General features: G+C 43.2%; 2 protein-coding genes across 2 annotated transcripts; one reads left to right on the top strand and one right to left on the bottom strand.

Annotated features, from left to right (window-relative positions):
• Window positions 1-3,593: 3,593 nt before the first annotated feature.
• zgc:162698 (Transmembrane protein 87A-like) lies at window positions 3,594-17,110 on the bottom strand. Its single transcript, XM_061073080.1, has 21 exons — window positions 16,829-17,110; window positions 16,173-16,245; window positions 15,171-15,268; window positions 12,908-13,027; window positions 12,731-12,787; window positions 12,331-12,402; window positions 11,754-11,819; window positions 11,480-11,615; window positions 10,892-10,953; window positions 10,485-10,668; window positions 10,268-10,367; window positions 8,856-8,949; window positions 8,701-8,778; window positions 7,998-8,106; window positions 7,855-7,913; window positions 7,431-7,534; window positions 7,271-7,344; window positions 6,275-6,336; window positions 6,089-6,141; window positions 5,906-5,936; window positions 3,594-4,279 (listed from the first exon to the last, which is right to left on the bottom strand). Exons 1-21 carry the CDS (start codon window positions 16,964-16,966, stop codon window positions 4,238-4,240), a joined length of 1,812 nt encoding a protein of 603 aa, XP_060929063.1. The 5' UTR covers window positions 16,967-17,110; the 3' UTR covers window positions 3,594-4,237.
• Window positions 17,111-18,028: 918 nt separating this feature from the next.
• Window positions 18,029-23,925, top strand: LOC133003370 (calpain small subunit 1-like). The gene is made up of 11 exons (XM_061073082.1): window positions 18,029-18,103; window positions 19,079-19,133; window positions 19,253-19,289; window positions 19,744-19,836; window positions 21,745-21,802; window positions 22,008-22,072; window positions 22,176-22,244; window positions 22,428-22,506; window positions 22,717-22,833; window positions 23,040-23,098; window positions 23,593-23,925. Exons 2-11 carry the CDS (start codon window positions 19,087-19,089, stop codon window positions 23,617-23,619), a joined length of 651 nt encoding a protein of 216 aa, XP_060929065.1. The 5' UTR covers window positions 18,029-18,103; window positions 19,079-19,086; the 3' UTR covers window positions 23,620-23,925.
• The last annotated feature ends 244 nt before the right edge of the window (window positions 23,926-24,169 follow it).

Here is a 24,169-nt window from a genome sequence, read left to right as displayed (position 1 = left end):
CTATCAGCGGCTGCTGTTGTGTTGTTGTTGTTGTTGTTGTTTTCTTTGTGTAAGTAACTAACACCAGAGACAGTGACATCTGTATTAAACCACTAAACACACAGTGTATGATTGTTTTATTATTATTATTATTATTATTATTATTATCATTATTTTAATACTTTTTTCAATCTCTTCTGTTATCATCTACCAGACAAAAAGGCGGGAAACGTGTGAGGCCACACAAAGAGGATTAAAACCGCCCGGGATTCGCTGAGCAAGGAGCTCTGAGCCCCGCCCCCTCCCACCCTCACAGACACCCCCCACCCCCCTCCCTCCTCCTCCTCCACCCCTCCTCCCTCCCCCCTCCGGAGTAACGGAGTGATCCCGTGTTACCATGGTGACGAGAGAGAGACTGAGACGCGATTCACGTAGACGAGAAGTGAGAAATAAATAATTACTCAGAAAGCAATAATTCAACCCCCCCCCTGCCCCCCCCTTCCTCCACACATTCCTTCACCCCCCCCCCTGGCCCCCCCACCTCCGTCCGACACATGCCCACACACAGACACACACACGCACATCCAGTGTTTTTATTTTTTGTTCTTTCTTTTGCTTGTGTGTTTTATTTTGTCTACGAGAGAAAAGAAAAATGCAGAAATGTAAAAAAATATGAAAATCGAGACATTCCAACCCCCCCCACCTCCCTCCCTCCCTCCCCCAGACCCCTCCTCCTCCTCCCTCGTCGAACTGCACCCCCGCTCTCCGTCTCTACCGACTCCTGATTGGTGGATTGAAAGAACAAAAAAAAAAAAAAAAAAAAGACAAAAAAAGACTGTTAGTTTTATATTGACGGCCATTTTGGTTTGTAGCCCCCCCCCCTTCCTCCCCCCCCCCCCCCCCCGTCCATCCCAGTAGATATTTGACAGCAGGACCATGTCCACAGTATATACCCTGAGGACCACCCCCCCCCCCCACCACCAACACTGCAACGTCTTCAGCTCTGTGTGTTCAATGTTTTTAGACTGTTATATTGTGAACATGAATTAAAAAGACAAAGGAAAAATCATCATCGTCCAAAACTCAAGTCAAAATGATTTTTCTCTTCCTGTTCGGTTTCTCTTTTTCTTTCTTGTTTCCTTTTTTAAAAACACATCTTCTCACTGTTTTCCGCAGTCCGATGATTTGCTGTAATTAAAACATAATAATAATAATAATAATGATGATAATAATAATAATAATATTGATGATGTTTTGTTGGTCCAAGTTTTCACATGTCCGCTAGCAAATTGTCAAGAAAAAAAATAGTACAATAAAGACTAAAATCTAACAACTAAACTGCACTGTCATTGTGGGGGTTTCTATTTTTATCTGGATGACTGAAGTGTTGCGTGCAGACGGCGAGCGGAGGAGGGGGGCGGAGCTTCACGCTGGAACGCCATTGGGCGCTCATTAATCTGTGTATCGATAATCTCATCCTTTTACGTAATGGATGGAATCATATGAGATTTCTTTGTATTAATAGGATCTGTATGTATTATCCTGCAGCTGCTTCCTGTGGCGAGACGTCCATATGCCGCCGCCGCCGCCGCCACGTTTAGATTTCACACATAAACTCAGAGAATATGACCTCTGACCTCAGATCAACGGGTTCAAAATACATCCTCTTAGTTCCAGTAAAGAAAATATGGAAATGGATCATTTGAAGCTGAGGAGAAAAAGGAGTATTTTAATGAGTGTTAGGACTCTGAAAAACAGATCTGAGAAAAAGAATATAATAATGTTGTATCAAAAGAATAAGAATAATGTTGTATCGAAAGAATAAATGATTATTTAGAGCTTAAAATACTTAAAATAAAATAAAGTTCAACTTCCGGAGATGCTCCACAGATCCACAGATCTTCTGATGTTCACCTGGAACACGACACAAAGACTTTAACCACTTGATTCTATCAGAACTTGTTTATTCTTTCTTATTAATCCTGACCATAATGCACTGTTATGTTTGCTGCTGTTTGTGTCTCAGTGGGTCAGATGGAGCTGATGGTGTTTGTGGGTTTGACCACGAACTCCTTCAGCTCTCGGCGTCCGTCGGCGTCCGTCGGCGTCCGTCCTCACGTGGAGACGCAGCCGACTCGTCTGTAACGAGCTGGAGACGATAAGTCTCTAGTGTCGGTTGGAATCGGCAGCATACTGTCTCTCTGTCGGGCCAAATCTCTGGGATTATGTTATTACAGCCGTAATGCCAGTGTACAGTAACACACACACACTCACACACACGCACACACGCACACGCACACGCACACACACACAGTCATTTAAAGGTGATGGACACAGATGGGTAATCATGTCGGCTCTGACAGTAAATGGTGGTAAAGCAGCAGGAGATGGAGAAAGTGGGGATGAAGGAAGCGTCTGATAACTCGTCTTCACCTCCTTCTTCACCTCCTTCTTCACCTCCGTCTCCTCGTGTCTGCAGCTCAGCTCACACACGTGGGAAGACGAGGAGGAACAGATGGACACACGTCCGGATTATAACGTAAAGACACCAGCTGCTGAACGTGGAGCCGACGCCTCCATGTGCTGCCGAGCGGCGTCTGGCGTCCGATTCTAGATCTGCTTCATCAAGTTCTGACGTTTCACCAACAGCTGGATCAAACATCTGGATTCAGAGTCGGGTTGAAGGACGGACGAGGTTTGGATGGAGACAGAGAGGAGACTGAACCCTGATGACCAGGTCAACTGGTGACCAGGTGAACAGGTTAACTGGTGACCAGGTTAACTGGTGACCAGGTTAACTGGTGAACAGGTTAACTGGTGACCAGGTGAACAGGTTAACTGGTGACCAGGTTAACTGGTGACCAGGTTAACTGGAGTTCAGGTTAACAGGTGATTTCCTACGATCTGTGTTCCAGATGTCGGTCACAGTGTCGTCCACATGACTCCGGAGTTTAAGAACCTCTAAAGTTTGGAAACTGTACTGGTCTCATTTGAGTTTGAAATCTCTGAGGCTGTGTTTGAGTCTGGACACTGATTCGTCAGGCTCCTGTCACATGACCTCCTGTCACATGACCTCCTCCAGGAGGAAAGACACCTCAGTGTAGAGCAACGTGGAGAATCATGGAGATCCTGGCCGTGTGGTCTCTGCTAGCAGCTGTTCGCCTCGGACCAGCTCCTTCTCAACAAACTGGCGCGAGCGTCCCAGTGACCACGAGGGGTCACGTGACCACGAGGGGTCATGTGACCTGGAGCCAGAGCATCTGCAGGAAAGATCCTCTGATTGGAATCAGATGAATCCGAAAGAGTCTGAATGTTTTACGGCCTCCGAGTTTCCTGATGTGTGTGTGTAGTTCAGGTAGACGCCCACAGGACAAGTACGTCCTCTGATGGATGAGCTGCTTCGCCAGATCAGAGAAGAACGCTCGTCATCATCAAACAGGAAGTAAAGTGTCACAAAGGGAAAGTTACCTCAAAATAAAACCAGTGTTTAATCGAAGTTTGATTTTAATCAGACGGAGCAAACATGATTTGTTTGTTTCCTTAATTCCTTCACACACACAAAAATAACAGCAATTAAATGATTTGCAAAAATCAGTTTATGAAGAGAAATCGTCTGAATGTGAAAAAATGAATTTAATGAGCTGAAGCTGCAGCGGAAAACAACACGGATCCAAAACCGAAGGCAAAAAAAAAAAAATCTATTTTCATAAGTTCATTCACATTTTCAGCTTTTACACGTTGAACGAATGAAACTCGACAGTTTTTAACTTAATAAACAGAATCACTGTCAGTAAACACAGAAAATGTGAAATGACACAAGATTTTAAAAATCAAATCTCGACATGTAAACTGTGAGAAGACAAAAAAAAACAGTAACAGGAAATCTGCCTATATATATATATATCTCTGACACATTTGATGTTATAGATATATATATATACACATAGAGAGAGATAAATACAAACAGGCGATAGAATCAAAAGTGTCCGTGTGGCTGTGGTCGACTCCCACTGTTCGTACCACACAGAGCTCGTACATCCAGGGATCGAACCACCGAGCGTCGGCGTCTCCGTAACAACTCGTTCTTCTCTGCGTTCCCTCTGTCGTCCTCCAAGTCCTCCTCCTTCCCTCCTTCTCTCCTTCCCTCCTTCCCTCCTTCCCTCCTTCCCTCCTTCCCTCCTTCTCTCCAACAGCGACAGTAATGGGATTTATTTCTGCGTCTGTTGAACAGACTCTTCATCTCTCTTCCTCTTCCTCTTCACTCCATCTTGGACATCTCGAACTTGGTCGTCATGATTTCCTGCAGCAGAGAACAAACATTTCATTTACTTCCTGGTCTCAGATAAAGACTGAAAACATAAAGATGGACGACGCATTCCGTTGGCGTGCTGGTGAATGAGGTCACGTTCTCACCACCGCTTGTTTTCCAGCGTCGTCGGTTTTTAACCCCCTCGTTAATCAGGAAGGAGAATGACATCATTGTCTTAACATGGATAATATGCAGGTTGGGTTCAGATCCCTCTTTAATAACCAGGGTGCATTACATAATCTGCCATAAGGACATGAATGGAGGGAGTCAAAGTCATTATTTCCTCGTGTAATGAGGGATTATATTGTTGCTGCTCCCTCCCACTTCACACAGCAACACAAATCACTGATGTGATGGAGGAGAAGGATTTCAAAGCCTAATTATGATCATTATTACACATAACTGATGTGTAACAAGAGGCATTTTATTGTGAAACAGCCAAACCCCTCGTTTCCCTCCATCTTTCCTTCTCTCCTCGTTTCCTTCCTCACAACACAAAGAGCGTGAAGGACGTCCTTAATATTTTCTATGGGTTTTATGAATATCTGTCAGTTTTCACACGGCAGCTTACATAAGACGTTGAGTTTACATAAGAGACACTTTGCTGATTGTCGGGTCAAAGATCCGCTCGGAGATCGGAGGTGTTTCAGGAACGAGCGTCGAAGGAGGAGACGACGGAATCAGAGACGGAAACTAAACAAAGATCGATGTTTCCACAGGATTCACAAGAATCTGACTGAGCTGAGATTTCTCTTAGTTTCTGTGTCGAGGATTATTCACGGCTGCAGCAACACAAACACACACACACACACACAGACACAGTCGGAGCACCACATTGTTCTGCTTCCCATGATAACAAAGAAGTGGATAAACAACTGTGTGACGTAACCGTGGCAACTGCTGCTCTCTGCTGATAGTGTGCTGCCCCCTGCTGTTCACAGGTGGGATGTGCGTGTGTGTTTCCTGCACACACACACACACACACAGTAAATGTTCCCTGATGACATGTTCTGATTCTTTGTCTCAGAAAAACTACTTTTTGTTGTGTAATCTGTTTTTATCTTTTGTTATTAAAGATGATTCTTTTCTTCTTCACATGTTTTTGATTGAATTCACATCTTGTAGTTTTGAGGAAGATGAACATGAACCAGACGTTTAACTGCAAACTGTGAAAACTACGAAGTTTGGAACATGAACGATGTCTGTCCACACGAGCTCCGTGTCAGTTTCAATCCTCGTCCGTTCTAACACGCCTGAGAACACGCATCACATGACCTCTCACGTGCGCTGGGCATGTGTGTGACGCTGGAAACAGGAAGTATGACTATTATTTACAGGAGGAATAAAGTATTTAATGTCACAACAGCGTCTGTAACGTTTGGGATTGATTCCTCGTGTTGTGTTCTCCTCCTGCAGCTGAGGTGACCACAGAGAGAAATCAGGTTGTGTGCGTCATTGTTTCCCGATCATCTCAGTTATATCGGCTCTAAAACTCCGGAGCAGTGTGAACAGCAGGTGAATGTGTAGAGTGGAAAACGTGGTCGTGTGCATGAAGCCTAAGACGCAGTGATTTGAGCTTCAGAGCCACCGTACAGTTGAGAAAACCAGAAGACTGACCTCATCAGAGTCCAGCAGGGGGGGCAGCGCTCTGTGGAGACACAACACAGCGTTAACACACTTTCTATAAGTTGTTATTGTGTGAAAGAGCTGGAATCAGATCGATCTCAGTGGCTTCAGACATGGATCAGATATCGGGATCAGAATCAGGATCAGGAAGAGAAGGAGATGATGAAGACTTACACGTCTGCCATGGAAGACGGGATGTTGTCCTCCACCCACTTCAGATCCTCATCCTGCAAAACAACAGGCAGCTTCAGATCAGGGTTTTTCTCTGAAGGAATCATATCAATAATCCTAATGATGATGATTTGGAGGTCTGAATGAAAGACGTTGGTTGTTTCTCTGAAGCTTCTGGTCGTCACTGACCGCTTTGTTTGCTTTGGCTGAACCGTTGGTCTCGTTCTTCGCGCCCCTCATCTTCATCCCCTCTGTAAACACACAGGATCACATGGTAGATTGTTTATTTCACTGCAACAGAAGCAAACACTGAAAACAGTTTCGTCTCATAAGAGAGAAAAAGGTTTTCTCTAAGTTCTGCTCCTCAGTCCACAGAGAACGTCCCTGAACCCTCTGAAAACAGCTCGCAGGAGACTGTTGTTCTCATGATTAAATACATTAAAATATTTAAAATAAAAACCAGAACAATTACAACATTCATTCTTTTTTTTCTTGAGCTTCGAGCTTCGACCTCATCATGTCGCCCCCCCCCTGACGACAGGTGGTTTCATAACGTGCAGTGAAAATCGATAATTTGTCAACTAATTTCCAAACTAACTAAGCAACAGGAAGGATAGAAGGAGGGAGGGAGGGATAGAAGAGAAATAAGTAAGGAAGGAAGGAGGAAAGGAAGGAAGGAGGGAAGGAAGGAAGGAGGGAAGGAAGGAGGGAGGGATGGAAGAGAAATAGGTAAGAAAGGAAGGAGGGAAGGAAGGAGGGAGGGAGGGAGGGATAGAAGAGAAATAAGTAAGGAAGGAAGGAAGGAAGGAAGGAGGGAGGGAAGGAGGGAAGGAGGGAAGGAAGGAAGGAGGGAGGGAGGGAGGGATAGAAGAGAAATAAGTAAGGAAGGAAGGAGGAAAGGAAGGAAGGAGGGAAGGAAGGATGGAAGGAAGGAGGGAGGGAAGGAGGGAAGGAGGGAAGGAAGGAAGGAGGGAGGGAAGGAGGGATAGAAGAGAAATAAGTAAGGAAGGAAGGAAGGAAGGAAGGAAGGAAGGAAGGAAGGAAGGAAGGAAGGAAGGAAGGAAGGAAGGAAGGAAGGAAGGAAGGAAGGAAGGAAGGAAGGAAGGAAGGAGGGAGGGATAGAAGAGAAATAAGTAAGGAAGGAAGGAAGGAGAAGAGGAGACATGGGGAGAGAGAGTTTCTGACCGAAAGCTTCGTTCATCATCGGCTCGTTCTCCTCTTCCTCACTCTCTTCATCCACCAGAGGACTGAAGGCGTATCTGTAACACAAACCAGTTTACTGCACACTGTCAAAGTAACACACACACACACTAATACACACACATATACACACACACACACCTACCTCTGGTTATTGGCTGACGGTCGCCATAGGAACATTATGACCAATAGGATGATGGAAAACAACAAGCGCCAGAACGCGTCATCGATCCACAGCTCCCTCCAGTCCTACACACACACACACACACAGAGACACACACACACAATATAGTTGAAATGTTATTTTACAGGAAGATAAAGATTCTAAGAGTTTGAGGGGAACACCTTTTGTGACCTTTGACCTTTTATGCCCATTTCCCACCAGTTCATGTGTGGGTCTAAGTTGTGTTTGTGTAGGATTTGTATCTTCAGATATTGTGTTGACAGGAATGTGACAGAGAAGGTTTGAAAACATTCAACCTCTGGCCACTAGGTGTCGCCAGCGCAGAGACATAACAGTGAAGAAGAAGAAGAAGAAGGAGCAGCAGCCGGCTCGGACTCGTACTCACAGACAAACACTTCGTCGTCCGGAAGGTCTTCGTCGTCCAGATCAGGAAAATGACCGAAGCTGTAAAACACACAAACACGTCTGAGTCTCAACGATCTGAAGTGACCTCATCGCAGCCGCTGAGTTTCCCGCCGTTTCTCTGACCTATGACGGCGAAGATGAGCGTGTTGGTGAAGTGTCGGTAGAGAGAGAGCTTCACCACGTTCCTCCGCAGCTTCAGCAGCTTCATGGTCTGAGCCAGACTCACAAAGATGTGACCACACAGTCAAGGAACACAAATCATTTCACTTCCTCTAAATGATGCTCGATGCTCCTCTAACCTGTGCTCGTACCACAGAGCCCGGGGGTTCGAGTCCCTCTGTTTAAACAGTCTGGCTCTGGTTGTTTGATCTGCACAGTTCAGACTGAAGAGTCTGCAGCAAACATCTGTGGAGCCCGACTTCCTGTTTCCACAACTTTAAACTTTATCATCAATTTAACAGGTTTAAGTTATAAATCAGAGGCTACAGCTGATCAGATTAGTACATGTTAAACATATTAAACATGTTATCATATTAAACATATTAAACATATTAAACATATTAAACATATTAAACATATTAAACATGTTATCATATTAAACATATTAAACATATTAAACATGTTATATTAAACATATTAAACATGTTATATTAAACATATTAAACATGTTATATTAAACATATTAAACATATTAAACATGTTATATTAAACATATTAAACATGTTATATTAAACATATTAAACATGTTATATTAAACATATTAAACATGTTATATTAAACATAATAAACATATTAAACATGTTATATTAAACATATTAAAGGATATCCACCAGACAATACAGGAGTCAGTGAAGGCCAGCACGATGTCACACAAAACTCTACTGCTGGTGTTGTCTCCTCGATCCTGGAGAGACAGACAGGTTAGATACACACACACACACACACACACACACAGACTCACACAGACACACACAGACTCACAGCGTTGACCCGGAGGACGCCCTCCACGCTGGAGAACATCAGGTAGAGCAGACCCACAGCGACGACTCTGTGAAGCAAGGCGCCGAGTCGCGGCCTGATGGAGACACAGAGACATCAACAGTGAGACAGAGACATCAACAGTGAGACAGAGACATCAACAGAGAGACAGAGACATCAACAGTGAGACAGAGACATCAACAGAGAGACAGAGACATCAACAGTGAGACAGAGACATCAACAGAGAGACAGAGACATCAACAGAGAGACAGAGACATCAACAGAGAGACAGAGACATCAACAGAGAGACAGACATCAACAGTGAGACAGAGACATCAACAGTGAGACAGAGACATCAACAGAGAGACAGAGACATCAACAGAGAGACAGAGACATCAACAGAGAGACAGAGAGACATCAACAGAGAGACAGAGAGACATCAACAGTGAGACAGAGACATCAACAGACAGACAGAGACATCAACAGAGAGACAGAGACATCAACAGAGAGACAGAGACATCAACAGAGAGACAGAGACATCAACAGAGAGACAGAGACATCAACAGAGAGACAGAGACATCAACAGTGAGACAGAGACATCAACAGACAGACAGAGACATCAACAGAGAGACAGAGACATCAACAGTGAGACAGAGACATCAACAGTGAGACAGAGACATCAACAGAGAGACAGAGACATCAACAGAGAGACAGAGACATCAACAGAGAGAGACAGAGACATCAACAGTGAGACAGAGACATCAACAGAGAGACAGAGACATCAACAGAGAGACAGAGACATCAACAGAGAGACAGAGACATCAACAGAGAGACATCAACAGAGAGACAGAGACATCAACAGAGAGACAGAGACATCAACAGAGAGAGAGAGAGACATCAACAGAGAGACAGAGACATCAACAGAGAGACAGAGACATCAACAGTGAGACAGAGACATCAACAGTGAGACAGAGACATCAACAGAGAGACAGAGACATCAACAGAGAGACAGAGACATCAACAGAGAGACAGAGACATCAACAGAGAGACAGAGACATCAACAGAGAGACAGAGACATCAACAGTGAGACAGAGACATCAACAGAGAGACAGAGACATCAACAGAGAGACAGAGACTCTGTCTATCAACAGAGAGAGACAGAGAGAGAGAGACATCAACAGAGAGACAGAGACATCAACAGAGAGACAGAGACATCACTTCCTGTTATTGTCCTCCTGGACCAATCAGAGCATTTAAGGGAATGTGGTTTAAGTACAAGTATGTTTTAAGCTTTGGTTCCTTTGATTTCATGGATTCAAAGACTGAAACTGTTTTTTCAGCTCTGGTTCAAATAGAGTGAACCCTGAGGATGAGAGAACTACAAATCCCAGAATGCTGAGCAGAGGACGTCTTACTTGACGATTCCATATCCCAGACTGGCGATGATCACCAGCACCCGAGCCAGAGTCCTCTTCACAGCAGAGAGAACCTCGGCAAACACCACGGCCCCGTGGACTGGAGGAGGAGACGACACGTCAGTACAGACCACCAGGTGGTGTGTGTGTCTGTGTGTGTGTGTGTGTGTGTGTGTGTGTCTGTGTGTGTGTGTGTCTGTGTGTGTGAGACACTCACCTGACAGGCCGTCGTATCGGATGCTCTGGAACTCTGCGTAATAAACAGCTTTCTCCAACATCCCCAGGAAGATGACGCCTCCGATCCAGAACTGGATCCTGAGCAGATCCCTCCAGTAGCAGGCGGACAGAACCAACCAGAAGGCAGCGAGCAGCACGTACACAATACACATCACCATGTAGAACTACACACAGACACACACACACACACACAGAGACAGACACACAAAAATAAATAAACTTTGGGAGATGAATTTACTCTTTTTCAAACACAACAAATTCTCCAAACCCAAAAATGACTGATCACTTTTACACTTTTAGAAGCTGTAGACACACGCATGACACCAGACTTTGTGTGTGTGTGTGTGTGTGTGTGTGTGTGTGTGTGTGTGTGTGTGTAGTTCTTACCACCATCAGAGGCCACTCAGAGGCAGATATATATTCGTGAGGACCCTTCATGCTGATCTGCACTGCAAACACAGACACACAAAACATCATCAAGAACTTCTGAAAGACGTCCAGAGACCGGGACCAGGACCAGGATCAGGACTAGAACCAGGATCAGGACTAGAACCAGGACCAGGACCAGGATTGAAACCTTCTGACTGATTGCAACAGCACCATAAAACCATTTCATCTATTTGCTTTGGTTAAATCAACAAAGCTCCGAATCTCAACATACCGGTCTGAACATTTAAAATTCTTGACTGAAACTTTCACACATTTCAGACAGATTCTGTTTGTTTTATGTAATATAATATAGAGATTCAAGTCTTTAAATCAGTTTGTTTGTATGACACATACATACAAAGACAGGAAGTGGACTTTGTCCTCAGAGACCAGGAAAGAATTAACACCTGTTTATTTTATATTAATGCTGCAGAGATGAAAAGGTAAACATCACAGAAGGTTAATGTTTAATCAGGTGCTGCAGCAATGTGTGTGTGTCTGTGTGTGTCTGTGTGTGTGTGTGTGTGTGTGTGTGTGTGTACTGACGCTGCATGCTCCAGGGCGTGGGCACGGTGGCAGCTTCCTGGCTCTTGTCTTTGGTTTCTTGGATCTTCAGGATGAACATGTAGGGCCCGTCCTCCCAGCTCTCGGCCACCGCACCAAAGTGATTGTGAGCAGAGTCCTGTGAACACATCAGAGTTCTTCTTCAGGTGAAATACTAACAACCTACTTACAGAACCTGTGACCTTCATGGATTCAAACCAGCAACCTCCCACCCTCACAGTGAGAAGCAGGTTTAACTCAACCTGAGCAGACTGACCTCTTTAGAGGCAACTGCAGCGTTTCCTGTTTTCACTGAAGCAACTTCCTTCTGTGGTTCAGCAGCCTGACAGAGAGAGAGAGAGAGAGAGAGAGAGAGAATTATTAGAATTACTTCATCGATATGTATAATTACTAAGCGCTGAACAGCTCATTTGAATATGTTGACGTTTCGCCAAAAATGTAATAAAAACCGTGTTCATCTGAGAACTTGACTTTCCGGTTCAGGTTTGAAGTCGAGCAACAAGCCATTTGCTCGTTGAACCTGTTTGAGTTTATCTTCACATCTGGTTTGTTTCCAGAGACAGAAAAGTAAGAACTTCCCCTCGAACAATTCCACACATTTGAGACGTTGAATATGTAAAACATAATCTGGGATGTTCAGTCAGTGGTTTTAATGCTGGAGCTGAAGAGAGATGAAGTTTCTTCTCTTCTTTGTCACAACAGATTCTGTACAGATAATATCATCGTCTAAAAGAAGCATCCACACAATACACTGATCCTTAGTGTGTTTCACTGTGTGTGTGTGTGTGTGTTGCATGTGTGTGTGTGTGTGTGTGTGTGTTGCGTGTGGAGACCTTTGGTTTTGGCGGCTGCTCCACATCCCTCCTCCTCCTCTTCCTCGTGTCAGGCACCTTCTCTGTGACTGGCTGGAAAACAGGAAGTTGATTTAAAAACATCGCAACTTTTCATCGTCGGGAAATATTTGTTATTATATTAATATTTGTTCCCAACTTGGAAAATTCACCTCAAGTCGGAAACACTCGGAAAGTTGAGGCAAAAGTTTAATCGACACGTTTCTGACGTCATCACTTATGAACATAATTTTACAATCAGCTCCAAATAGAAAGTTTTAACGTGAACTTGTCAAACTTTTAGCGTGATGGAGGGAGAAGCCAAAAACATGAAGCCTCCGACCACTGGGTGTCGCCAGAGCGGGGACCTGTGATTGGTCGGCTCAGAGTGTTTGTCTCTCACCTGTTTCTGCGGAGGTTCTGTGAGACGGGTTTTCACATCGAAGGTCTCAAGGGTGAACTGTCAAATCAGAAACACAGATTATAAATACAGTCAAAACATACGGTCACTTCCATTGTCTGTGTGTGTGTTTGTGTGTCTGTGTGTGTCTGTGTGTGTGTGTGTGTGTGCGGCACACACCATGTCAGGTTTGATGTGTGGTTCACAGAGGACGGCAGGATACTCGTGGGAAACGTAGAAGCCGCTTCCTCCTTCGGCCAGGACCTTCGTGGACCCGAAGTAAGACTCAGCGAGTGTCGCCTGGAGACAAACAACAGAATTCAATCAGAGACGAATGATCACGTGACCACGACACGTTCAAGACCTCAAATCCATCGTATCAGGGATCTAACAATCACCAGGAACAAGTCCGAACTGTTAGATTCAGGTTCATGAATTCTTCCAACTGCTCTCAGACCTGAGCTCTGGATTGTTTCCTGAGGTGTTCTACAGGTTCTGTCTGTAGAACAAGTGTCTCCTGAGGTGTTCTACAGGTTCTGTCTGTAGAACAAGTGTCTCCTGACGTGTTCTACAGGTTCTGTCTGTAGAACAAGTGTCTCCTGAGGTGTTCTACAGGTTCTGTCTGTAGAACAAGTGTCTCCTGATGTGTTCTACAGGTTCTGTCTGTAGAACAAGTGTCTCCTGAGGTGTTCTACAGGTTCTGTCTGTAGAACAAGTGTCTCCTGAGGTGTTCTACAGGTTCTGTCTGTAGAACAAGTGTCTCCTGATGTGTTCTACAGGTTCTGTCTGTAGAACAAGTGTCTCCTGAGGTGTTCTACAGGTTCTGTCTGTTGAACAAGTGTCTCCTGAGGTGTTCTACAGGTTCTGTCTGTTGAACAAGTGTCTCCTGAGGTGTTCTACAGGTTCTGTCTGTAGAACAAGTGTCTCCTGAGGTGTTCTACAGGTTCTGTCTGTAGAACAAGTGTCTCCTGACGTGTTCTACAGGTTCTGTCTGTAGAACAAGTGTCTCCTGAGGTGTTCTACAGGTTCTGTCTGTAGAACAAGTGTCTCCTGATGTGTTCTACAGGTTCTGTCTGTAGAACAAGTGTCTCCTGATGTGTTCTACAGGTTCTGTCTGTAGAACAAGTGTCTCCTGAGGTGTTCTACAGGTTCTGTCTGTAGAACAAGTGTCTCCTGAGGTGTTCTACAGGTTCTGTCTGTAGAACAAGTGTCTCCTGAGGTGTTCTACAGGTTCTGTCTGTAGAACAAGTGTCTCCTGAGGTGTTCTACAGGTTCTGTCTGTAGAACAAGTGTCTCCTGAGGTGTTCTACAGGTTCTGTCTGTAGAACAAGTGTCTCCTGAGGTGTTCTACAGGTTCTGTCTGTAGAACAAGTGTCTCCTGATGTGTTCTACAGGTTCTGTCTGTAGAACAAGTGTCTCCTGAGGTGTTCTACAGGTTCTGTCAGTAGAACAAGTGTCTCCTGAGGTGTTCTACAGGTTCTGTCTGTAGAACAAGTGTCTCCTGAGGTGTTCTACAGGTTCTGTCTGTAGAACAAGTGTCTCCTGAGGTGTTCCACAGGTTCTGTCTGTAGAACAAGTGTCTCCTGAGGTGTTCTACAGGTTCTGTCTGTAGAACAAGTGTCTCCTGACGTGTTCCACAGGTTCTGTCTGTAGAACAAGTGTCTCTGGACGTTTTCTGGAACTTTGAAAAACCTCTTATGACAACCAGAGTCTTTCATTAGCTGATTTCTGATGTTCTCAAACTTGTTTTTCACTCGTTTTTTTGGTGTCATGTGATTTTTTAAATATAGATCAATGTAAAACAATCCGTAGAGTTCAGACCATAGATATCATATATAAACACTAGATGTCTCGGTAGCGTTGCCGGCCAACAGAGTCGAACGTCACCACAAGGCGGCCATCTTGCTGCAGGCGGCTCGCTCACACATAACATTGTGTTGTAGTGGTGCATACTTATTAAGTAACCATAACTTGCTCAATTTTCAACCGATTTTTAAACTGTTTGGTTTGTTATAAAAGTCAGAGATGTAGCTATGACACTGCATACTTAATGAATGCAATGAATAATTATGTTATTTTTCTAAACAATTTAATAATTTATGCAGTGTCATAACTACATCTCTGACGTTTATAACAAACCAAACAGTCTAAAAATTGGTTGAAAATTGAGCAAGTTATGGTTACTTAAAAAGTACGCACCACTACAACACAATGTTATGGGTGAGCAAGCCGCCTGCAGCAAGATGGCCGCCATGTGGTGACGTTCGACTCCATTGGCCGAGACGTCTAGCCTTATATATGTCTATGGTTCAGACCTCCAACATCAGTCTCCGTATGAAACCACATTTAAATTCCCTAGATCTCAGTTCTCTTAAACGTGTGGATTCGAAAGTTTTCAGAAGTAAAACGAGAAACAAAGAGAAACGTCCGAGGAGAAACGTACGTTCAGGCTGATGACCTCATCGTGGCAGCGAGAGCTTCTCAGATACCAGGACACGTCCAGTTTGACCTGAGACGAGGCGTTACACGTCTCCGCCAACCCTAAACACACACACACACACACACACAACCACACACAACCACACACACACAATTTCATAATTTTATTCATTTCAGGAACTTCTAAACACATATAATTTAAAACAATTCTCATTAAGTTATAAAGACCAAGATGTTCTTCCACCTCTGATGGAGATCACATAAATATTTACCACTTCTCTAAAGCACATTAGTTTCACTCAGATAAATAGATCTCCTCATAGATATCATATATAAAGACTAGATGTCTCGTTCAACGGAGCCGGACTTCACCACGAGGCGGCCATCTTGCCAGGGGGCAGCTCGCTCACCCATAACATTGTGTTGGTAGTAGTAAATAACCATAACTTGCTCAATTTTCAACCGATTTTTAAACGATCTGGTTTGTTATAAACGTCAGAGATGTAGTTATGACACTGCATAAATTATTCATTTTTTTTTAGAAAATAACATAATTATTCATAAGTATGCAGTGTCCTATCTACATCTCTGACGTTTATAACAAACCAAACCGGTTGAAAATTGAGCAAGTTATGGTTATTTACCACTACCAACACAATGTTATGGGTGAGCGGGCTGCCCCCTAGCAAGATGGCCGCCATGTGCGGACGTTCGTCTCCGTTGGCCGGCAACGCAGACAAGACATCTAGTCTTTATATATGATATCTATGGATCTCCTCCTCGTCGCTGCTTCAAGCTGCAGTTGCTCTTTACAGCCACCGGTTTTTAGGCCAGTGAAGAAGAGCTGATTTCTGGTAGTGTAGCGTTAGCCAGAGCTAGCTAACATGTCGTGTTGTTCCGTTCTAACCGTCGAACCCGACACTCACAGAAGTTTAGAGCAGCATACAGAAAACAGTTAGCATGCGATCAAACGTCAGAAGAAGAAACGTGTCGTCAGTGAACTCACATTTCAGCCGGATGAAGCTGCTGTTGAACAGAGTTTTGGTGAAGAAGAAATAATTCTGCTTATTCAAAGTTTCCTGAAGAAAACAAACAAACAAACACGTAAAGAAAAAAGAAGAAGAAGAAACGTTACTTCGGAAGGTGTCACGACTTCTGGACGATTCATCAGGAAGTGTTGAGACTTTAATGGTCAAATTAATCTGTCTTTATACATTTGTACATTATGTTACAAGTTATCGTTATTACGAGTGTTTAGTGCCTTCTAGTGGCCACCATGTGGAACTGCAGCAACACTGTTACGCCTCTCCTCCTAAGTACTGCAGAATCTCGAGAGGTTTGGAAGTTTTTAAATTCTTTTCACGTCATTTTGTCAAAGATTTGTAGAAGCAAAATATGAGAAACGTTAATTTAGAAAATGTAAAATAATTTTCATGTTAATTAAAGGTTTCATACTAATCAGCATCAGTGGATGAAATGAAGGTTTAAAGTGATGAGAATAAATCAACAAGAAACAATATGAAACAAACTTTGGAGAATAACAACATTTATATTTTCCACACACGCTTTTATATTTTAAATCTCATTTATGTTAACAAACATAGATTTGTCTCTGATTCGGTTTCAGCCTGAGCAGGTGAACCAAGCCAACCGGAAACTCACGCTGTCCACGTTCAGGGTCCATCTTCCGGGTTCGGACACGGCACCCACCGGCCCGCTCGCCCCCGCCAGCAGCAGCAGCAGCAGCACCGGGGACCGGAGCCCCGAACCGGGCCGACCCGGGCCCGTGGATCCCAACATCAGAGCCGAAGGACCGGAGACACGGAGCCAGAGAACCGGAGACACGACCGACACTCTCACTTCCTGCTTCCGGCTGTCGTCACAGAGACAACTCACAACAACCCGCTCACTTCCTGGTTCACGTCGACGTCAAACTGTGGGAACATAGATATATAAATGTGTGCGAAGTTAAAAGTCACTTCCGTGTTCTATATGTTCTTTTAGCTTTACGACATCTACGTCACTGGGTCACGTGAGGCGTCAGATGAGAAACAGAAGAATACATATTTTGAAAGTCTTGACCGGATGTGGAACTTGAACACTTTCATCTCCAGGAAAGTTATATTTTTCTTTAGCTGCGCACCCAACACCTCACTACATTTATTCTGAAAGTGAATAACAGGAAGTCCCTGTACGCCTACATATGTGTGACTTGACTACATGTAGTTCCTCCCTGTCACCACAGGGCGGCGCAGTAAACACGCCGCTGAAGCTGTTACTAGTAACGGTGATACTCAGTGTGGCCACCAGACGGCGCGTTTCTGAAACTCAGTACTGTAAAGACAGGAATAGCCCTTTAACTTCCGGTACTATCTTTCAAAATAAAACATTTAATAGTAAAAAATATTCTAAATGTGCTTTTAAAATAAAAGATAAATATGACAAATAATTAATAAATGATAAATAACAAGAATTAGGCATAAATTAGTTATTTTTCAGTTGATTTTATATTATTAAATAATATAATTAATATAATTTAATTATCATATTATTAATTTATATTAATGTTATACATATATAAAACAAGTGATTAAGATGGATAGATAGATATATAGACATATAGATAGTTGCAGTGTCTGAGTTTTCCCTTTGACTTGGAGGCATCACAAACTGTATTTGTGTTGTCCTGGTTTCCACTGTTAGTGTGTGTGTGTGTGTGTGTGTGTGTGTGTGTGTGTGTGTGTGTGTGTGTGTGTGTGTGTGTGTGTGTGTGTGTGTGTGTGTGTGTGTGTGTTTGAGAGGCGGGGTTGATGGGCGGGGTCGATGACTTATTGAAAAGGAACTTGGGGGTGGACTCTCTCTCTCTCTCTCTGTCTCTGTCTCTCTCTCTCCCAGTCAGTCTCTCTCTTTTCTCCTCTGAGCAGCTCCACTTTCTCGGTGAGTAAAACGAACTGTTTAGTTTTTAAAAGGAACTTTAAAGTGTTTATTTGTGTGCGTGTATATGTCTATGTCTGCGTGTGTGTGTCTGTGTGTGTGTGTGTCTGCGTGTGTGTGTGTGTGTTCATGTGTGTTAGGGTGTTTGTGGGTGTTGTTGTGGAAAAGTACTCGGCAGAAAAACTGTTAAAATTACACTTTTAACAGTGAAACTTGTTCGTGTGCAAACAGCAGCTTCACATTATAAAGACAATCGATTACAACACCAAGTAATCTATTACTATTTAACTCGTACAAAAGTATCAGCTCATTAAATATACTTGACTTTTCAAAATAAAAGAATTAATCTTAAAAGGTGTTATCACAAGATCAGTTTAACTTTAAAGTTTTAACAACTGTAATGACTTAATCGGAAAAAAATAATAATTTGCCATATCTCATATTTTATAGACTCATAATTATATGTTGGTTACAGCTGAAGTCTATTTATTAATTTGATCCATCAATTATTTGTCTATTACTGTCCTAAATAATTGTTCAGTCATTGTTCATGATTCATAAATTCTCACATGATGATATTATGTTGTTTAAACTCAAAGTCACGCAGGTTATAATTATATTAATCTCTGGTTATCTCGATTCTGTCATTCAACCGTTTCAGCTGAAATGAAATCTTTTCAAAATAAATAATAGAAATTGAACTAAAGTCGATTTGTCTTGTAATTTATAATGTTTGTCTTTTTAGACATTTATAAACGTCTTGTTTTGTTTGACAGTCGGAAGCTCAGATTTAAAATCACTTTACAAAGGTAATGAATTATGTTTAATAAGAAAATAAGATATATAAGAAAATAATAATATAATAAGACAGACTTCATCATCAAAAGTAAAAAATAGATAAACATATCTATAAGAAGAAGAAGAATAATAACAATAAAGTGTTTAAAATGATTAATTCTGTTTTTCTGCCTCACGCAGGCGACAAAATGTATCTTGCACAGAGACTCATCGGAGGAATCATCGACGTCGTGTCGTGAGTTTCACACAAGCTCCCACTCATTATGCTAAGCTAAGTTGTGCTAAGCTAAGCTAAGCTAACCACAGCCTGCAGCAACGTATTGTCGTCTCATGTGTTTTTCATTTTTCCAACAGCAACATCGACCCTGCGCAGTTCGTGCCCTCAGACCCTGTAAGTAAGAAGGAAGATGTTTCAACCTTCACAAGCTCAAATTGTATATTTACAGTTTGATATTTTCTTAAGAAATGTAACTTGTTAACATTTGAGTTGGACCAGAAGCAGTTTTACCTTTTTAATATCAATTCTTCTGCATTGGGTGCTTGAAATGTAATTACTTCTAATTTTATATCCAATTGCTTTGGATATTGTGAATCACTTTATAACCTCTTATAGATAAATGCTATAAAAATACAGTTTTTATTTAATTAAAGACACTGATATTTAACAACATTTAAATGATGGTAACAAGGTTTGATTCACATTTGTAGCTTTGATAGAATCAAGAATCAGAAGCAAACAAACTCATGAATGTGTTAGTGTGCGACCTAACAGAAGCTCTTTGTGTGTGTCTGTGTGTGTCTGTGTGTGTGTGTGTGTGTGTGTGTCTGTGTGTGTGTGTGTGCAGCCTCCTCCTCGCAGACCCCTGAACTTTGCTGAGAGTCATGAGAGCGATGAGGAGAAGCAGTTCCGCAGAGTTTTCAAGCAGCTGGCCGGAGACGTAAGTAAATATATATTTAAATTCCTGTTGTGGATCTAATGATTCCATGAAGTGAAAATAATGATTTATGAATTCCTACAAATCTCCCTAAACAAAATCACACACACTGATAAATATCAGTCCTGTAAATGTGTCTGATCAAGATCCATGATTTATTCTCTGAGAAAATAACGAGTCTCACAATCGAAGGTGATTTTTGAAATGATCCTGATCCACTCCAGATGTTAATGTGTTCTTCTCAGACTTGAACCTCAACCTTCTACCAACTCTAGTCTCAACCTGCGCTGGAGTTTTTGTGTAATCGTGTTCACAAACAGTCTTTAATCCTCGTGACCTCTGACCTGTGAACAGTCTTTACAGGACCAGAGAAACAGGAAGCAGAACATTTCAAAGCAATAATATTTACTTGCGATACATAAAGTCTGGACTGTGGAGCGTCCAGATGTTTGAAAACTTCTGTTAACGAAGATGTTATGATTGTTTCCGGTTATATTGGTTTTGACTGATGATTCAACAACTGCTTCAGTCTGATTGACAGGTTTTAGCCCCGCCCTTTCAAGCAGCTTCCTGTTTTCTCCTCAGTGGAAAACAGGAAGCTGAACCGGATTCCACGTCTGGTTTCACCGTGACTCTTTAAACCTCCTCTCTCTCTCCGTCTCTCACCTCACCTGTCTCACCTCACCTGTCTCACCTCACCGGTCGACCTGCTGGCAGCAGCATTCCGACCCGGAGGCTCCGCCCTGACCACGCCCTGTTTTCTGACATCATCACACCAGACAGGTTTCGTAGTTTCTGCTGGAATTCAAACATCTTCCTGCGTCGCTCAGAAACTGTTTCACGACTTTAAACAGACGTTCAGAAGCTGAATGTTCTGAAGCAAAGTATTAAAAGTATAAGGACTGCAGACTCTGCTGCAGGAGGCGGAGTCTAATGTTACCCGCCCGCTCTGATTGGATCAGTTCTCCTCTCGTTATTGATCACTTAAAAAATATAACCAGCAAACATTAATTACATTAATTTGGCCATCAATCTGAGAAATGGTATATAATATATAATACATATATATATATATATATATTTGATGATGCAAGAGGGGGGGGGGATTCTGTGCTCGTATCATGTCCTACAGAACAGACCTGAGATCAGCTCGTCTTTATAATGAAAACTCTCTTTAATGTGCTGAGAGTCACAGAGCAGTGTGGGTGGAGTCGCAGACGTTGAGGGGGTGGATCATGGAACACACACACACACTCACACACACACACACACACACACACACACACACACACACACACACACACACACACACACTCACTCGTCCGGTTCTCCACTCAGAGACAGTGAGTCCAGGGTGTGTAAATCTCTCTGCATTCTTGTCATTGTCTGGAAGGGTGGCACCCCCCCGCCTCAGGGCGTAGTACTGTGTGTGTCTGTGTGTGTGTAAGTGTGTAAGTGTGTGTTTACATAACTGTGTGTGTCTGAGGTTTTGCGTGACTCAGCATGCGGGTGTGTGCACCGGTTCGACCAGCTCCAGCGGTTGTAAGGCTGACGATGATGAAGATGAAGGTGGCAGTGAACAGTCTTGGTGGGTGTGGTCAGGCGGCTGTGCTGGCTTCTGATTCGTCGGGAAGCTTTTAAAGGAACAAGCTCCATTAAAATCTGAGGGGGGGGGGGGCTGTATTTAAACACGCTGTTATTATGAAAACCAGGAAGTGACCTTTGACCCTTTAGCAGTCTCTGAACTCACACACTGTGTGTTACATGAACAACAGCGCCACCGTTCAGTCAATAGGAATATTACATCAGCCCCTGTGTGTAATGTGTCTGTCTGTGTGTGTGTGTCTGTGTGTGTGTGTGTGTGTGTGTGTGTGTGTGTGTCTGTGTGTGTGTGTGTGTGTGTTTCCACAGGACATGGAGGTGAGCCCCAATGAGCTCATGAACATCCTCAACAAAATCATTTCCAAAAGTGAGTCCAGCTCTTTGTATCCGCAGTGAAACCTGGAGTTCATCCAGAGTTTGACTTTGAAACTCTTTGGATGTTTATTATAATTAAACTAGTTCCACTGATATTATCTCGTGACGTTCTGTCGTCGTGGTAACATCCGCAGCTCGGTGGTTGAATCATCTGATGTTTATGAGATATGAATATTAATCTTCACGACGTGTTTCAGACTCCCAGCTGAGGACGGACGGCTTCAGCATCGAGTCCTGCAGGAGCATGGTCGCCGTCATGGACGTATCCTTCCACCGAATAATGATCTAGATCCAGGGAGTCTGTGGTGGTGTTTGAGTTTGACCTTTGACCTTTGACCTTTGACCCTTGACCCTGATGCCTTCAGAGTGACAGCACAGGGAAACTGGGGTTCCATGAGTTCAAGTACCTGTGGAACAACATCAAGAGATGGCAGGTCTGTTCTTCTTCTTCTTCTTCTTCTTCTTCTTCTTCTTCTTCTTCTTCTTCTTCTTCTTCTTCTTCTTCTTCTTCTTCTTCTTCTTCTTCTTCTTCTTCTTCTTCTTCTTCTTCTTCTTCTTCTTCTTCTTCTTCTTCTTCCTCCTCTTCTCTTCTTTGATATTGTTTTTATCCTCTGCAGGGTGTTTATGTGAAAAATGATAAGGATCGTTCTGGTGTGATTTGCAATCGGGAGCTGCCAGCAGTCTTCAAGGATGCAGGTGTGTGTTTGTGTGTGTGTGTGTGTTTGTGTGTGTGTGTGTGTGTGTTTGTGAGTGAGTGTGTGTGTGTTTGTGAGTGAGTGTGTGTGTGTTTGTGTGTGTTTGTGCACTGCAAATAATCAGGCTGAACAGAGTGACATTTTAAACTAACTGTGTGTGTGTGTGTGTGTGTGTGTGTGTGTGTGTGTGTTTGTGTGTGTGTCTCTGCAGGTTTCCCTCTGAATGAACAGCTCTTACAGATGATCGCCCGTCGCTACAGTGACGAGGATTCAAACATGGACTTCGACAATTTCATTGGCTGCTTGGTGCGACTGGACGCCATGTGCAGTGAGTTCCTCTCCTCCCTCTCCTCCCTCTCCTCCCTCATCTTCCTCTCCTCCCTCCCTCACCACCCTTATATCCCTTAATGTTGATGTTGCTGTTAAACAGGAAACAGTTCTTCTTCTGCTGAATGATTTTTCAGTCTTTATAATATTCATGCTTCTATGTTTTAAGGAGTTTAAACGAGTCGTTAAACTCAGTTTGTTCTTCAGGAGCCTTTAAGACTCTGGATAAAGACAACAGCGGCTCCATCGACCTGGACGTCAAGGAGGTGAGTCTGCACGCCGGCGACACCTGGTGGGCGGAGGCAGTATGTGTTCAGGTGGTCCGTCCCCTTGTTGTGAACACGATATCTTAAGTTCGGTTCAAATGTTCACTTGGACTCATGGATCCATTTATTTGAATTTGGTTGTCAAAGGTCAAAGGTCACAGTGACCTCACGCATCAAGGTTCTTTCACTCGTTTCTCAGAATTCCAAAGTTGACGAAGGTGAAACGTCATTATTGCACTTTTACATAATGACGTTAATACAACATGTTTCTACTTGACACAAGTTTCCTTGATAATGTGTGTAACTGCTCGTGTTTAACTGGAAAGTGAAGCCGAAGCAGAAGTGACCCATCTAGAGCCGAACAGACCATAATGTCTGTTTCGAGCTCTGGGTCCCACAGTGGGACGGATTCAGGGTTTGTGTATTTGAGGAAGTTAACTGTTAACCAATCATTTGTCTCTGTCTCTGTCTCTGTCTCTGTCTCTGTCTCACAGTGGCTCCAGCTGACCATGTATTCCTGAAGCGACCGGACGAGGGAGATTCCCACTTCTCTTCTTTCCTCTCATCCCTCACTTCCTCTCATCCCTCACTTCCTCTCCTTCCCCTCTCTTTGTGTTTAACGATGTGTGTTTAACTCCATCGTCTCCATGGTAACGGGACCAACATACCGGCGCAGAGCTCAAGTCGAGGCAGAAATCAAACTCCGGACCAAAGTCTTGCTGAAGCTGCAGCTGCAGTAACCCTCTGCTGCCAGGTGGCGGCGCTATACGTTCTGGATGAAACTGTTTGACTGTGAACTGAATAAAGTTACACAACTGACAAACTGAGTGCGAGTGTGACACTTTGTTTTTGTGCAAGTTATGAGACGGGAACGACTGGTGTGTAACAAATTGTTATTAAGCTGTTAGAGCCAATATAAAATATTTAATAGTAATCAGATAAAATAACAGACAGATCTGCAACAGTACTTTCTGCTCTGGTGTTTTAGGCTTTTAATTATTACTGTGGTTATTGTGGTAAGGAGAGAACTGGATCTGAACATGGGGGCTAATTAATTGAAATTATTATTAT

This window comes from Limanda limanda, chromosome 6 (assembly GCF_963576545.1).
Source record: "Limanda limanda chromosome 6, fLimLim1.1, whole genome shotgun sequence".
Classification (NCBI taxonomy): Eukaryota; Metazoa; Chordata; class Actinopteri; order Pleuronectiformes; family Pleuronectidae; genus Limanda; species Limanda limanda.
Note: the sequence above shows the minus strand (reverse complement) of the source record. Positions and strands in the feature narration are given on the sequence as shown.

Excerpts from the sequence above, each read along its gene's own strand:
- zgc:162698 (XM_061073080.1), bottom strand. The coding sequence starts at position 16,966 with ATGTTGGGATCCACGGGCCCGGGTCGGCCCGGTTCGGGGCTCCGGTCC. Across the intron at positions 12,403-12,730 it reads CAGAACCTCCGCAGAAACAG|CCAGTCACAGAGAAGGTGCC; the intron begins GTGAGAGACAAA and ends CCTGTTTTCCAG. Across the intron at positions 6,142-6,274 it reads CAGCCAAAGCAAACAAAGCG|GATGAGGATCTGAAGTGGGT; the intron begins GTCAGTGACGAC and ends GTTGTTTTGCAG.
- LOC133003370 (XM_061073082.1), top strand. The coding sequence starts at position 19,087 with ATGTATCTTGCACAGAGACTCATCGGAGGAATCATCGACGTCGTGTC. Across the intron at positions 22,245-22,427 it reads ACAACATCAAGAGATGGCAG|GGTGTTTATGTGAAAAATGA; the intron begins GTCTGTTCTTCT and ends TATCCTCTGCAG. Across the intron at positions 22,834-23,039 it reads GCGACTGGACGCCATGTGCA|GAGCCTTTAAGACTCTGGAT; the intron begins GTGAGTTCCTCT and ends TTTGTTCTTCAG.